This window comes from Rhinopithecus bieti, unplaced genomic scaffold (assembly GCF_001698545.2).
Source record: "Rhinopithecus bieti isolate Rb0 unplaced genomic scaffold, ASM169854v2 scaffold_7438, whole genome shotgun sequence".
In the NCBI taxonomy this organism is placed as follows: Eukaryota; Metazoa; Chordata; class Mammalia; order Primates; family Cercopithecidae; genus Rhinopithecus; species Rhinopithecus bieti.
The window spans coordinates 463173-480115 of NW_016805589.1; the positions used below are offsets into that span (position 1 = coordinate 463173).

General features: G+C 38.3%; 3 protein-coding genes across 3 annotated transcripts in view; all 3 read left to right on the top strand.

Moving 5' to 3' along the window:
- LOC108530186 (protocadherin beta-15) overlaps nt 1-16943 on the top strand; it is a 172872-nt gene that overhangs the window by 66348 nt on the left and 89581 nt on the right. The gene's annotated exons all lie outside the window — the stretch shown is intronic.
- LOC108530190 (protocadherin beta-7-like) lies at nt 6321-8063 on the top strand. Its single transcript, XM_017872891.1, has one exon. The coding sequence runs from the start codon at nt 7299-7301 to the stop codon at nt 7698-7700; it is 402 nt and encodes a 133-aa protein (XP_017728380.1). The 5' UTR covers nt 6321-7298; the 3' UTR covers nt 7701-8063.
- Nucleotides 11653-14509, top strand: PCDHB7 (protocadherin beta 7). The gene has a single exon (XM_017872879.1). The coding sequence runs from the start codon at nt 11857-11859 to the stop codon at nt 14242-14244; it is 2388 nt and encodes a 795-aa protein (XP_017728368.1). The 5' UTR covers nt 11653-11856; the 3' UTR covers nt 14245-14509.

Below are 16943 nucleotides of genomic sequence, written 5' to 3' on the forward strand. Positions count from 1 at the left end.
AACTCTAATTGAGAGGCTCCTATTACTTATAATTTGAGTGAAGGAATAAAATTTTGAGTTTGGATGAATTATTCAGAGTTCAGGACAAAAACCAAAAACCACTCTGTGTGTCTCTAACCAAAACCAAAAAACATATCAGCTACAAGGACTTAGATGCTTATATAAAATCACTGGAAGAACTGGAAAAGCGGAAGTAAGAGAGTCAGCACTGAAATGGTTTTGAAGGCATATGACCACAGCTGCAGCACAGGAATCAGGAAGCTGATGCTACTACTACTACCAAAGTTGTTGCTCCCACAGTGCCCTCTCCCACCTCCAAAACTGATGGTTGCACACTGGCACAGAGTGTCTGGATGCCACAGTGGTCTCCAGTTCCCTATGAAGGTGATGGCTAGACAGAGGAATGCTGACTTGGCTGCAAGCATTCATATCTTTCTGACCTTATTGGTGAACAGTGGAAGACAACCTTTGCCTGTATTCTAAGACTCACATGAAGGAATCTCATTGGTAAAACCTAATTTACATCCAGAATAATAATTCTAAGAAGTCTGAAAAATGGAGTTTTATGCTTTCTAGACCCTGAATTTTTAAAAAATTTATAAAATGAAATAGGAATTGATGGCATATTCCATATAGCACACTGGGGAAACATTATTTGTTCAAAAGGCCTTGTCCTAGCACTTGAATTAATTTCTCTATTGCTTCCTAGGCTTAGCATTCAGTGAACAAGAATTCTTTTGGATACAAGCCACACTGCCAATAAGGAGAGAGGCAGTCACATGTTCCTTTAATAACTGCTCTGAACCAGATAACTTTTTTGACCCTATCTGTTCCTAGTGGGCAGTTGGGGCAATAGGTCAGGTCTAAGTGGGTATGATATAGATGGCTACTTTAACCCAAATATACATTCTCCCCTTATTTATTACTGATATACTTCTGATTTTAGCTGCTTATGTAGGTATGTGAGCTATAGATTATATTCTTCAACTTCTCTTGAAGCCAGGTGTCATCTTGTAACTCAATCATAGACTGTGAGATAAAAGCACAAGTGCCACGGAGTACCTTATGGAAATAATCTTTTTAAAAAATTAAAGCACACCCTTTCCTTCCTCTTTTTGTTGGCATGAATGGGGATGTAATGACTGGTTATTAGGCAACTATATTGGACAATGAAGTAAAGGCCATGTCCTGAAGATAGCAAATCAATGATGGAACGAGACTGGGTCCCAGATATCATGGAGTGCATTTCAGCCACTGGCCTTCTTTTATATTTTGTTTAAGTCATTGTTATTATGACTTTGTCTGTAACTTCAGGCTAATTTGATATAGAACATAGATCTATAAGTTATATAGAATATAATTCTAGCTGATATAAGAAGCTTCTTTAATAAAGTGATATTTAAGGTAAGAGTAAAAAGGTGAATAGAGAAAATGTAAGACTTACATGCATATTTTAGAAATCAAGGTTTATTGAGAAAAGGGGACAAAGTAAATGACTCAGAATCAAAACAAGAATTTTTTAAAATAAGGAAAATTAAAGGAATGAATTAAAAATATAAAAGCACAAATTGATAATACAGAATAAAACCACATAATATTTGACCAATTAAACAAAAGTTATTTCTTTGAAAAGCCAAGGATATTTTAGGTTCTATGTATAACTGATGTATGAGACATGCACCTTTCATTTGGCTCCCTCTAAAAATGCACTAAGAAAAAGTGAACAGATATTTTCAGAAACATAAACTTAATAAGGATGAAGAGAAGAATATAGAAGACAACAGGGAAAACTCTTAGAAGTTGGAAAACAGATGAATGATTTAGTAGACCTGACAAATCAACTACCAGTTGTAGTGTAAATGGGAAGAGCTGAGAATCAATCCTGTTTAGACTGTGGGTCTAGAATCAATTCTGTTTAGATGGTGGGACATATAGAGGCATCTGAAATGTCAATCCTAGATCCTCTGGAAATGATGGTAGCATGCCAAATAAAAAAGATTGTCTTAAAGCTCCCTGTAAAGCAGTTAAATCTCTAGCAGTTAGATCACATTTCCCCACTCCAGTCACTGAGTAACCTGCCTATCCCCTTGACCCTAACATAAGTCTGGAGTTTTATTTTCTGATGAGTACAAAAAGCAGGGTTATTATATGAGAGGTGCTGCGAACAAAATGGAGGGCATGGGTAATATGGGTAGCAAAAGTAAGTAACCATCTAAATATTGAATTCTGGTTGATTGTTAAAATGCTATGATAGTCATTAGAACCAATTACAAATATTTTGGTTCTCCTTTTCTTGGACATATAGCAGAATTTCAATTCTATTTCTTTTTAAATATGTGTAGCCATGTAATTTTCTTTGGTTAATAAAATGTGAGAAGTGACATATATCCATTCTGGGCTGAAGTTTTTGGAGGCACGGTTTAACACATTTTCTTTTCCCACTATAGTGATCACGGAAGTATATGTGAAGATGGAATCTTCACAAGTTTAGATCCTTGACTGACTGCTGTGAGGAGGGCCCCAGGCTGAACTATATAGGGTATATAGTATAAGAAAGAAATCAACATTCATTGTGTTAAGCTGTTGAGATTTGGGGAAGTTGTTTGGTATTGAAGCATAACTTAGCCTATCCTGATGCAAAACTGTACTCCTCTTCACCCACTTAATCCTTCATCTTTTTCAATCTATATCTTTTCCTTTTGGATGGGGGATTTTAAAGAGTGCGGTAATCTGGCCAGTCCAGCTGGAAAGACCTAATCACACTGACATTGAGTTTTCCCCATCCATCAGTGCTCCCAGTTCACTTTAGAATGAAAACTCAAAGTGGACAAGAATTACCAACCTACTCAGAGCCATCACTCAGCTCTGTAGTCTCCCAAATTAAATTAAGAACAAACACATGAAGAAAGTTTCTGAAAAGGCATACAGAAATTAAAGAAAAGTAAAGAGTAAAAAGGTAACTTGGAGAAAATGGAAAGTCTGCAGCAAGAAGAAAACTTGGGGGAAAAGCTATTATTAATATCATCAGATGAAAAAAGAAGTTACTGCATCTAAGAAATAAGTCCAAAAGAGAGCTCTTTAAATAAAAGAGACAAAGGCCGGGCGCAGTGGCTCAAGCCTGTAATCCCAGCATTTTGGGAGGCCGAGACGGGCGGATCACGAGGTTAGGAGATCAAGACCATCCTGGCTAACATGGTGAAACCCCGTCTCTACTAAAAAATACAAAAAACTAGCCAGGCGAGGTGGCAGGCGCCTGTAGTCCCAGCTACTCGGGAGGCTGAGGCAGGAGAATGGTGTGAACCCGGGAGGCAGAGCTTGCAGTGAGCTGAGATCCGGCCACTGCACTCCAGCCTTGGCCACAGAGCGAGACTCCGTCTCAAAAAAATAAAATAAAATAAAATAAAATAAAATAAAATAAAAATAAAAGAGACAAGTCTAGGAAAATACTAACCTAATAAAAAAAATAAAAATCTCAATAATAAGGCTGAAAACAAAAGTTAAGAAAACTTTCAGAAAATAGTCACTAAAAATATTTTAAAAATGGCAAGTAGGAGAGAAAAAAATAAAGGAATAGAGAACCATAGCCCAGAGGTCTAACAACCCCTTTCTGAATTACAGAAAATTCTAAAAAAGGAAGGGAGTTAAGATTATTAATGAAATAATTTAAGGAGATTTCTAAGACAGGAGGAAATGTTTCCTAGAATGAAATGTCTCATCAATATAACTGGGTACAGGAATGGAAAAATAACCCCAAACCAAAACATGTAACTGTTAATTTTAAAAATTCTTGGGACAATGACATATAGAAGTAAGAAAAAGATTAGCTTTAGACTTCTTAGGCAAACCCAGATTGGCTTGGAAATCTCATTGACAAAACAAAAATTCTGAAGAAAAATTATTTTCAGCTAAAACTCTATACTTAGTCAAACTACTAATTCAAGTTTGAGGTAGAATAAAGACATTTTGTACATTAAGATCACAAAAACATTTAACTCTGAAACACCCTTCTCTGAAACTACTGGAAGATATCTAATCAAAATGAGAGCCCAATTCAAGACAGAAGAAACAGAAATGGAAGATCCAAAACAGGAGGAAGTGAAATGAATCTCCAAGGGTGGATGTTGAAGAATGATCCAGGTGACACTGAGTCTCAGGCATAATGAACAACTAAAGTCCAGGTAATGTGAGTCCTGTTGACTCAAGAAAAACAGGGATTTTGAAAGAATATATCATATAGCAATCCTCTTAACATTGTATCATCTTTTTCAATCCATATGAACCTACTGGAGGGATGTGGCTAGTAATTCCAAGAGTAAACTGAAAAAAGCAAGTTATAAAATCCCAGAACTAGCAAACACATCCAGAATAAAAGGCAAAGAATTCCAAGAATGAGAGCAAAGAAAAAATCCAGAATGATAGCTGTGCAGTAGGCATAGAAAGCAACTGCTCTATTTAAAGAAAATTGAAGTCTCAGGAGGAATGGAAATGATTATGGGGAAAATTGTGCTGAGAGGCAATTGTATCTGTGGGATGAATAAGTGATAGGGATAAAAAAATCAATAAATGAAAAGGCAAGACAATTATTAACTTCAAGAAAAAATTGAAAAGAAAATATAATTAATGCACAATAATGTTCCCAATATATGGTAAGTAAAAGAAAATCTGAAATACCTGAAATGTAATCTAACATAATAAGGAGTCAACTGATAATTTCTAAAATTAATTTATCAAAATACATCAGAAAACAGATTAGTGACCAAAGAGATAACTAAAACTTTTAAAATGGCTACCTCTTAGGAGGGGAACTAAGAAAAGTGAGGCGGAAAAGGGCAGAAAAGCATTGTATTTTATTATACGTCTCTTAGTGCTATTTAATTTTGGACCAAGGTCACATATTATTTTGAAAAAAATGCATTTCAAAATATCAGTAGAGCTCTTGCAAGTCTCAACAAGAACAAAAGGAGATAAAATGTTAAACATCACTAATAAAATAGGGATACAATTAAAGGTAAATAACACAATGAAAACATGCCAAGAAATTTGCAAACTAGATAAAATGATTTTCAAAATAAAATGCAAGTTACTTAAAATACAAAACCTGAACAGATTAATAACCAAAGGTAAAATGTACATGGTAGTCATAGATCTACTGCAAGTGAAGTCACCAAACCTAACCAGTTTAAAAGGCAAGTTGGAATTAAGCATGTAGAAACATATAATAATATAATTATTAAAACTATTGTATAAAATAGATAAAACATTTTCTATTTTATACAATAGAATAGATAAAATAGATAAAACACATTCTATGATGCCAGTATAACTGTTTAATACCAAAGCCATAAAAGGCAAACACACCCAAGGAAAACAACATTAACTAGAAAATCCTAAAACCGTGTTGACACATCATATCTATTTGTGCACTAAAACAATAATACATTATGGTTAAATGCCATTTATATCAATAACTCAATAATTTAGAAACTAAAGAATAACTGCATTATTTCAACAGCTATCAAAATCACTTCAAAATATGAAAGAATAAAAGAAAATTTTCTTGATTCAAAAAAGGAATATTTACCCCAAATTGAGATCAGCCTTCATAGTTGAAGATGAAATGCTAGAAGCACTTCCACAAATGCAAGATTGACCTACTTGCTACTACTAATTTTAAGAGTATTCATTGGATATTGGAGATTCTAGTCACTGGAATTATAGATGAACAATAATTTCTATGTAATACTTAAAGCAGGTGAAGGACGAAGGTTGGGTTGCGGGAAGGCAGAAAGTGTTCCAAGAAATATCACGGGTAAAGAGTAAGACCTGGAAAGTGGAATAATTGTTTAATTCACAAGAAATTGGAAAAGGTCAATTATTCTGCCATATTCACGTTATTATTGTTAAATACTTTACAAATGAATAAAATGTCCCCAACGAATATTTGTTGACTTCAAGGAGGAGGCTTCATTTTCTCATATATATTTTATTATCCATTTTAAAATAGGAGGTTTTCTTAGGATTTCGGTGGGGAGCCAGAGTTTAGTTGCATGCCCCTAGATTTAAGAAGACAATAAATTAATTCTTTTACAAATCCAGATTATCACAGGGGAAACGACATCAGCTATTACTTACTAGCATTACTGTGACCGTTTGAGGATAAAGATGGAATGAAACAGCAAAGAACCCGGGGAAAATCACTCTTGTTGCAGAATTCCTTTAATCCGCCATCTTTTCCTCTAGTCTTCATAACGGGAATAACACCCACAAAACGCAAGGTGGCGCTGCTGGCTAAAAGAGAGAGAAAATATCTTCCCAAAGAAAGGATGTTACAGATTTCAGAGTAAGAAGGAAATCTGAGAAGTGTAGGAAAGGAAACGGTGGTAATAGGAATTGGGGAAAGTAAGGATCCTTCCCCACAAACATTGGTATTATTCAGCTCATTTCAAAGGATTCGGCTGCTGCCATTTGTGAGAGCTGCTGGAGGCTAAGTGGAAGTCGTTTTGAAAGACTGATCCAAGGAGGAATGGAGGCCAGAGTAGTGTGTGCTGTGCAGAAAAGGCAAGTCCTATTTCTTTGTGTTTTCTGGGAACGTCTTTGGCTGGCGCCGAACCGCTTCGGTATTTTGTGGCGGAGGAAACAGAGAGAGGCACCTTTCTTACCAACTTGGCGAAAGACCTAGGGTTAGGGGTAGGGGAACTGAGAGCCCGCGGAACTAGAATTGTTTCAGACCAGAACTTGCCATTTTACTGCTCAGTCCGCTTACTGGTGATTTACTTCTAAATGAGAAATTGGACCGAGAGGAACTGTGTGGCCCCAGAGAGCCCTGTGTGCTGCCTTTCCAGTTGTTATTGGAAAAGCCTTTTCAGATTTTCCGTGCTGAACTATGGGTCAGAGACATCAATGATCACTCTCCAGTATTTCTAGACAGAGAGATTTCCTTGAAAATATTAGAAAGTACAACTCCAGGGGCGGCATTTCTCCTAGAAAGTGCACAGGATTCAGATGTTGGAACCAACAGCCTGAGTAACTACACCATCAGCCCCAATGCCTATTTCCATATTAATGTCCATGATAGTGGGGAGGGGAATATCTATCCCGAATTGGTGCTGAATCAAGTGCTGGATCGGGAAGAGATACCAGAGTTTAGTTTAACCCTCACCGCTTTAGATGGCGGCTCTCCTCCCAGATCAGGGACCGCCCTTGTACGCATCCTGGTTCTAGACATAAATGACCACGCCCCAGATTTTCTGCGGTCGCTTTACAAAGTGCAGGTGCCCGAAAATAGCCCCGTTGGTTCCATGGTTGTCTCCGTGTCAGCCAGAGATTTAGATACCGGAAGTAATGGGGAAATAGCCTATGCATTTTCTTATGCCACTGAAATAATTCTCAAAACGTTTCAAATCAATCCAACATCTGGTAATCTTCATCTTAAAGCGGAACTGGACTATGAGGCAATTCAAACTTACACATTAACTATTCAGGCCAAAGACGGCGGCGGGCTTTCTGGAAAATGCACTGTGGTGGTTGAGGTAACAGATATAAACGATAATCGACCCGAGCTGCTCCTGTCTTCACTTACTAGCCCAATTGCAGAAAACTCATCCGAGACAGTCGTGGCTGTTTTAGGATTAGAGACAGAGATTCTGGGAACAATGGAAAGACAGCGTGCTCCATCCAGGACGATCTCCCCTTCATCCTGAAGCCATCTGTAGAGAACTTCTATACTCTGGTAACAGAGAAACCTTTGGATCGAGAGAGGAACACTGAGTACGACATTACCATCACCGTCACCGACTTGGGGACACCCAGGCTGAAAACCGAGTACAACATAACCGTGCAGGTCTCCGACGTCAATGACAACGCCCCGCCTTCACCCAAACCTCCTACACCCTGTTCGTCCGCGAAAACAACAGCCCCGCCCTGCACATCGGCAGCGTCAGCGCCACAGATAGAGACTCAGGCACCAATGCCCAGGTCACCTACTCGCTGCTGCCGCCCCAGGATCCGCACCTGCCTCTCGCCTCCCTGGTTTCCATCAATGCGGACAACGGCCACCTGTTCGCCCTCAGGTCTCTGGACTNAATAAAAATAAAATAAAATAAAATAAAATAAAATAAAAGAGACAAGTCTAGGAAAATACTAACCTAATAAAAAAAATAAAAATCTCAATATAAGGGCTTGAAGACAAAGTTAAGAAAACTTTCAAGAAAATACACTAAAAATATTTTAAAATGGCAAGTAGGAGAGAAAAAAATAAAGAAATTAGAGAACCATACCAGAGGTCTAACATCTGAATTACAGAAATTCTAAAAAAGGAATGGGAGTTAGATTATTAATGAAATAATTTAAGGAGATTTCTAAGATCAGGAGGAAATGTTTCCTAGATGAAATGTCTCATCAATTATACTGTACAATGGATGGAAAATAACCCCAAGCCAAAACATGTAACTGTTTAATTTTAAAATTCTTGGGACAATGACATATAGAAGGTAAGAAATAAGATTAGCTTTAGACTTCTTAGCAAACAGATTGGCTTGGAAATCTCATTGACAAAACAAAAATTCTGAAGAAAAATTATTTTCAAGCTAAAACTCTATACTTAGTCAAACTACTAATCAAGTTTGAGGGTAGAATAAAGACATTTTAGTACATTTAAGATCACAAAAACATTTAACTCTGAAACACCCTTCTCTGAAAACTACTGGAAGATATCTATCAAAATGAGAGCCCAATTCAAGACAGAAGAAACAGAAATGAGAAGATCCAAAACAGGAGAGAAGTGAAATGAATCTCCAGGTGATGTTGAAGAATGATCCCAGGATGACAACTGAGTCTCAGGCATAATGAACAACTAGTCCAGTAAGGAGCTGTTTGACTCAAGAAACAGGGATTTTGAAGGATATCATTAGCAATCCTCTTAACATTGTATCATCTTTTCAATCATATGAACCTACTGGAGGATGTGGTCTAGTAATTCCACAGAGTAAACTGAAAAAAGGCAAGTTATAAAATCCCAGAACTAGCAAACACATCCAGAATAAAAGGCAAAGAATTCCAAGAACGAGAGCAAAGAAAAAATCCAGAATGATAGCTGTGCAGTAGGCATAGAAAGCAACTGCTCTATTTAAAGAAAAATTGAAGTCTCAGGAGGAATGGAAATGATTATGGGGAAAATTGTGCTGAGAGGCAATTGTATCTGTGGGATGAATAAGTGATAGGGATAAAAAAATCAATAAATGAAAAGGCAAGACAATTATTAACTTCAAGAAAAAATTGAAAAAGAAAATATAATTAATGCACAATAATGTTCCCAATATAAGGCAAGTTATAAAATCCCAGAACTAGCAAACACATCCAGAATAAAAGGCAAAGAATTCCAAGAATGAGAGCAAAGAAAAAATCCAGAATGATAGCTGTGCAGTAGGCATAGAAAGCAACTGCTCTATTTAAAGAAAAATTGAAGTCTCAGGAGGAATGGAAATGATTATGGGGAAAATTGTGCTGAGAGGCAATTGTATCTGTGGGATGAATAAGTGATAGGGATAAAAAAATCAATAAATGAAAAGGCAAGACAATTATTAACTTCAAGAAAAAATTGAAAAAGAAAATATAATTAATGCACAATAATGTTCCCAATATAAGGCAAGTTATAAAATCCCAGAACTAGCAAACACATCCAGAATAAAAGGCAAAGAATTCCAAGAATGAGAGCAAAGAAAAAATCCAGAATGATAGCTGTGCAGTAGGCATAGAAAGCAACTGCTCTATTTAAAGAAAAATTGAAGTCTCAGGAGGAATGGAAATGATTATGGGGAAAATTGTGCTGAGAGGCAATTGTATCTGTGGGATGAATAAGTGATAGGGATAAAAAAATCAATAAATTAAAAGGCAAGACAATTATTAACTTCAAGAAAAAATTGAAAAAGAAAATATAATTAATGCACAATAATGTTCCCAATATATGGTAAGTAAAAGAAAATCTGAAATACCTGAAATGTAATCTAACATAATAAGGAGTCAACTGATAATTTCTAAAATTAATTTATCAAAATACATCAGAAAACAGATTAGTGACCAAAGAGATAACTAAAACTTTTAAAATGGCTACCTCTTAGGAGGGGAACTAAGAAAAGTGAGGCGGAAAAGGGCAGAAAAGCATTGTATTTTATTATACGTCTCTTAGTGCTATTTAATTTTGGACCAAGGTCACATATTATTTTGAAAAAAATGCATTTCAAAATATCAGTAGAGCTCTTGCAAGTCTCAACAAGAACAAAAAGGAGATAAAATGTTAAACATCACTAATAAAAATAGGGATACAATTAAAGGTAAATAACACAATGAAAACATGCCAAGAAATTTGCAAACTAGATAAAATGATTTTCAAAATAAAATGCAAGTTACTTAAAAATACAAAACCTGAACAGATTAATAACCAAAGGTAAAATGTACATGGTAGTCATAGATCTACTGCAAGTGAAGTCACCAAACCTAACCAGTTTAAAAGGCAAGTTGGAATTAAGCATGTAGAAACATATAATAATATAATTATTAAAACTATTGTATAAAATAGATAAAACATTTTCTATTTTATACAATAGAATAGATAAAATAGATAAAACACATTCTATGATGCCAGTATAACTGTTTAATACCAAAGCCATAAAAGGCAAACACACCCAAGGAAAACAACATTAACTAGAAAAATCCTAAAACCGTGTTGACACATCATATCTATTTGTGCACTAAAACAATAATACATTATGGTTAAATGCCATTTATATCAATAACTCAATAATTTAGAAACTAAAGAATAACTGCATTATTTCAACAGCTATCAAAAATCACTTCAAAATATGAAAGAATAAAAAGAAAATTTTCTTGATTCAAAAAAGGAATATTTACCCCAAATTGAGATCAGCCTTCATAGTTGAAGATGAAATGCTAGAAGCACTTCCACAAATGCAAGATTGACCTACTTGCTACTACTAATTTTAAGAGTATTCATTGGATATTGGAGATTCTAGTCACTGGAATTATAGATGAACAATAATTTCTATGTAATACTTAAAGCAGGTGAAGGACGAAGGTTGGGTTGCGGGAAGGCAGAAAGTGTTCCAAGAAATATCACGGGTAAAGAGTAAGACCTGGAAAGTGGAATAATTGTTTAATTCACAAGAAATTGGAAAAAGGTCAATTATTCTGCCATATTCACGTTATTATTGTTAAATACTTTACAAATGAATAAAATGTCCCCAACGAATATTTGTTGACTTCAAGGAGGAGGCTTCATTTTCTCATATATATTTTTATTATCCATTTTTAAAATAGGAGGTTTTCTTAGGATTTCGGTGGGGAGCCAGAGTTTAGTTGCATGCCCCTAGATTTAAGAAGACAATAAATTAATTCTTTTACAAATCCAGATTATCACAGGGGGAAACGACATCAGCTATTACTTACTAGCATTACTGTGACCGTTTGAGGATAAAGATGGAATGAAACAGCAAAGAACCCGGGGAAAAATCACTCTTGTTGCAGAATTCCTTTAATCCGCCATCTTTTTCCTCTAGTCTTCATAACGGGAATAACACCCACAAAACGCAAGGTGGCGCTGCTGGCTAAAAAGAGAGAGAAAAATATCTTCCCAAAGAAAGGATGTTACAGATTTCAGAGTAAGAAGGAAATCTGAGAAGTGTAGGAAAGGAAACGGTGGTAATAGGAATTGGGGGAAAGTAAGGATCCTTCCCCACAAACATTGGTATTATTCAGCTCATTTCAAAGGATTCGGCTGCTGCCATTTGTGAGAGCTGCTGGAGGCTAAGTGGAAGTCGTTTTGAAAGACTGATCCAAGGAGGAATGGAGGCCAGAGTAGTGTGTGCTGTGCAGAAAAGGCAAGTCCTATTTCTTTGTGTTTTTCTGGGAACGTCTTTGGCTGGCGCCGAACCGCTTCGGTATTTTGTGGCGGAGGAAACAGAGAGAGGCACCTTTCTTACCAACTTGGCGAAAGACCTAGGGTTAGGGGTAGGGGAACTGAGAGCCCGCGGAACTAGAATTGTTTCAGACCAGAACTTGCCATTTTTACTGCTCAGTCCGCTTACTGGTGATTTACTTCTAAATGAGAAATTGGACCGAGAGGAACTGTGTGGCCCCAGAGAGCCCTGTGTGCTGCCTTTCCAGTTGTTATTGGAAAAGCCTTTTCAGATTTTCCGTGCTGAACTATGGGTCAGAGACATCAATGATCACTCTCCAGTATTTCTAGACAGAGAGATTTCCTTGAAAATATTAGAAAGTACAACTCCAGGGGCGGCATTTCTCCTAGAAAGTGCACAGGATTCAGATGTTGGAACCAACAGCCTGAGTAACTACACCATCAGCCCCAATGCCTATTTCCATATTAATGTCCATGATAGTGGGGAGGGGAATATCTATCCCGAATTGGTGCTGAATCAAGTGCTGGATCGGGAAGAGATACCAGAGTTTAGTTTAACCCTCACCGCTTTAGATGGCGGCTCTCCTCCCAGATCAGGGACCGCCCTTGTACGCATCCTGGTTCTAGACATAAATGACCACGCCCCAGATTTTCTGCGGTCGCTTTACAAAGTGCAGGTGCCCGAAAATAGCCCCGTTGGTTCCATGGTTGTCTCCGTGTCAGCCAGAGATTTAGATACCGGAAGTAATGGGGAAATAGCCTATGCATTTTCTTATGCCACTGAAATAATTCTCAAAACGTTTCAAATCAATCCAACATCTGGTAATCTTCATCTTAAAGCGGAACTGGACTATGAGGCAATTCAAACTTACACATTAACTATTCAGGCCAAAGACGGCGGCGGGCTTTCTGGAAAATGCACTGTGGTGGTTGAGGTAACAGATATAAACGATAATCGACCCGAGCTGCTCCTGTCTTCACTTACTAGCCCAATTGCAGAAAACTCATCCGAGACAGTCGTGGCTGTTTTTAGGATTAGAGACAGAGATTCTGGGAACAATGGAAAGACAGCGTGCTCCATCCAGGACGATCTCCCCTTCATCCTGAAGCCATCTGTAGAGAACTTCTATACTCTGGTAACAGAGAAACCTTTGGATCGAGAGAGGAACACTGAGTACGACATTACCATCACCGTCACCGACTTGGGGACACCCAGGCTGAAAACCGAGTACAACATAACCGTGCAGGTCTCCGACGTCAATGACAACGCCCCCGCCTTCACCCAAACCTCCTACACCCTGTTCGTCCGCGAAAACAACAGCCCCGCCCTGCACATCGGCAGCGTCAGCGCCACAGATAGAGACTCAGGCACCAATGCCCAGGTCACCTACTCGCTGCTGCCGCCCCAGGATCCGCACCTGCCTCTCGCCTCCCTGGTTTCCATCAATGCGGACAACGGCCACCTGTTCGCCCTCAGGTCTCTGGACTACGAGGCCCTGCAGGCGTTCGAGTTCCGCGTGGGCGCCACAGACCGCGGCTCCCCGGCGCTGAGCAGCGAGGCGCTGGTGCGCGTGCTGGTGCTGGACGCCAACGACAACTCGCCCTTCGTGCTGTACCCGCTGCAGAACGGCTCCGCTCCCTGCACCGAGCTAGTGCCCCGGGCGGCCGAGCCGGGCTACCTGGTGACCAAGGTGGTGGCGGTGGACGGTGACTCGGGCCAGAACGCCTGGCTGTCATACCAGCTGCTCAAGGCCACGGAGCCCGGGCTGTTCGGTGTGTGGGCGCACAATGGCGAGGTGCGCACCGTCAGGCTGCTGAGAGAGCGCGACGCGGCCAAGCACAGGCTGGTGGTGCTGGTCAAGGACAATGGCGAGCCTTCGCGCTCGGCCACCGCCACGCTGCACGTGCTCCTGGTGGACGGCTTCTCCCAGCCCTATCTGCCGCTCCCGGAGGAGGCCCCGGCCCAGGCTCAGGCCGACTCGCTCACCGTCTACCTGGTGGTGGCGTTGGCCTCGGTGTCGTCGCTGTTCCTCTTGTCGGTGCTCCTGTTCGTGGCGGTGCGGCTGTGCAGGAGGAGCAGGGCGGCCTCTGTGGGTCGGTGCTCGGTGCCCGAGGGTCCCTTTCCAGGACATCTGGTGGACGTGAGCCACACCGGGACCCTGTCCCAGAGCTACCAGTATGAGGTGTGTCTGACTGGAGGCTCCAGGACAAATGAGTTCAAGTTCCTGAAGCCAATTATCCCCAACCTGCTACCCCAGAGCACAGGTAGGGAAGTTGAAGAAAATCGCCCATTTCAGAATAATTTCGGTTTCTGATAAAGAATGAAAACTAAATCCGCGTCTGTGAATACATTTTTGATTAGGAACTTATTGTAAGGTGCCTGTAAGGGAATGTCTTTAGATCATTTCAAATATGTACTCTTGAAGACAAGAAATAAATTTCCATACATAGAATAGGATCCTGATTTAGTACCAAGAACCCTTCATAAAGCATGAAATGTATATGTGTAACGTTTTATGTCAAACAATTATGCTTAATATACACTCTATTAAATGTAAGTCTTGTTTAAGATATTTTAAATTGCTTTCCATTGTTTTCAATCTCTACTGAGACTTTTTGAGTTGATTAGAATGCTGTATGAGTGTACCTACCTTAGTTTCAGCATAGACTGTAGATCTTTTTAAGCATTTTTTAAAATGCTTTTAATGCATCACACACTATTTTAACACTTTTAATCTGAGAAGCATATGAGGCATGTTATTTTAGGAATGAACAAATAGATGGTCTTAGAGAGTCAATAAGTTCACTAAGGTGCACTAATAAGTGACAAAACTGATCGTCCATCCTAGATCTGTCTGACTCTGGGTCAGTGACCCTGCTCTAATTCCATACTGTTTTCTGTCATTAGATATCACCTGGCAAGTGTCTGCCTAATTAAGGAGAAGAAGTCTTTTATCATATTTATACTGCTGTTCAATCTTTTCTATATTTAGAAATAATAATGCACATATTTATCTATGGTTTTATTTTCTTATAAACCAAAAGTCCTGTATTTCTGGGTCAATTTTCAACTATTATTACTAATGCTCTGATCTGTCCAAACTCAAGTGAAAAACAAAATTGAAAGGGCAACCTGTGCCTTCTCCTTGTCTTCAGAATATATGACTTTCATTTTACAGAAAAAGATTAATGGTCCTAAGTAGGAATATTACATAATTTTGATTGCATCATTAGTTAATTATTTTCTTCACATTGTAGATTTTCTGCCGTCACCCATATTTAACATTTGTAATACATTTTCCTGATTTGAAAGTTTGTTTTAAAAAGTTTTCTATTAATTATAGTGCACTATTGAATCAGAAAATCTAAGATAAAGAATAGTTTTAAATGATAATATCAAAGAGAAACATAGATGTTCATTACATTTTTAGAAATTCTGGGAAGTTAAGGAAAAGCACTTTTAAATAAAATTTAAAACTGATTTTATTTTAAAATATCTAAATAATTTTTGCATGGTTGTGTTCTGAAAATATTATAATTTAGTGCTGGTAACTCTAATAAAGGTAGTATTACTGTATATCACTGGTGGGATAGAATCTAAAGGCAAAAAAAAAAACAACACACATCACAGCAGTAAAATCTTAATATGCTTCAGGCCGGGCGCGGTGGCTCAAGCCTGTAATCCCAGCACTTTGGGAGGCCGAGATGGGCGGATCACGAGGTCAGGAGATCGAGACCATCCTGGCTAACATGGTGAAACCCCGTCTCTACTAAAATACAAAAAACTAGCCGGGCGACGTGGCGGGCGCCTGTAGTCCCAGCTACTCGGAAGGCTGAGGCAGGAGAATGGCGTGAACCCGGGAGGCGGAGCTTGCAGTGAGCTGAGATCCGGCCACTGCACTCCAGCCTGGGCGGCAGAGCCAGACTCCGTCTGGGGGGCGGGGAGGGGGGAATGCTTTCATGGTCTTAGGGCAAAATTATCTAATTTCTCCAACAAATAAATGGCATGAAAAACAGGAGGAGAGAAGTCTACACTAGGAAAGATATTACAAGATCCACCAATCAAATGTAATATGTGGATCTTGTCTGGATCTTGTTTCAAACATCAGCAATGACTTTGAAACACTTGGATGAGTTTTAATATAGATGGATATTAAGTAATACTAACTTAATTTTTAGGTATAATAATGGCATTGTACTTAAGGGTATTTTTAGAGTCACTTAAAGTCATTATGCATTTAAAGAAATGTATAATGAAGTATTTGTGGGTGAAAATTCAGTTTGTCTGGAATGTAAAAATGTTGGAGGTATAGAGTCAAGAATCATGGCAAAACATTGATAATAGTTGAAGCTAGTACTGAGTACTTGGAAGTTGATTTTACTCTTCTCCTTTTATGAGATATGAAAAATATCAAAATAAAAGCTTTCTAAAGTTGATGCTATTAGAAGAGAAGTGGAGGTAACAAAAAAGAACATGCTTCCCCAGAAACAAAATCACGACTGTTGTTACAGATTTTGTCTCTATTTAGACAAACTCTCCAGCCTTTCTTTGTTCGTTTACCTTCACTGTTTGACATAAATTCTCTACCTGAGATAGTCATGTTCTTGTACTATTCTATCATGTGAATTTTGAGGTGTTTTTCTAGTTATAGCAATGGATTTATGCAGAGTCACCTACCTGGTGGTATAAAATTGCCATATACCAGGTATATAGTTTATTTTTAAGGTTAATCTCTCTTTGAATCAGTTTCCTCATGTGTAAGGTGGGGAATTCACAACAGCCCTATGTGCTAGATGCTATTATTATCCTCATTTCATAGATGAGGAAATTAAAGCAGAGAGATTAAATAATTTGTTCGAGGTAGACAGCTACTAATTATTCGTAAGGTTCATGGAAATAAAACTATAAAGATCTAAATGTTGTCCATGTTAACTACAATTATATTTGAAATTTTCTGTATATATTCTTTTTGCCAAGCTAGACTGTTACCTAAATATTTCCTTTTTGCCCAAA

Excerpts from the sequence above, each read along its gene's own strand:
- LOC108530190 (XM_017872891.1), top strand. The coding sequence starts at position 7,299 with ATGGTTGTCTCCGTGTCAGCCAGAGATTTAGATACCGGAAGTAATGGG.
- PCDHB7 (XM_017872879.1), top strand. The coding sequence starts at position 11,857 with ATGGAGGCCAGAGTAGTGTGTGCTGTGCAGAAAAGGCAAGTCCTATTT.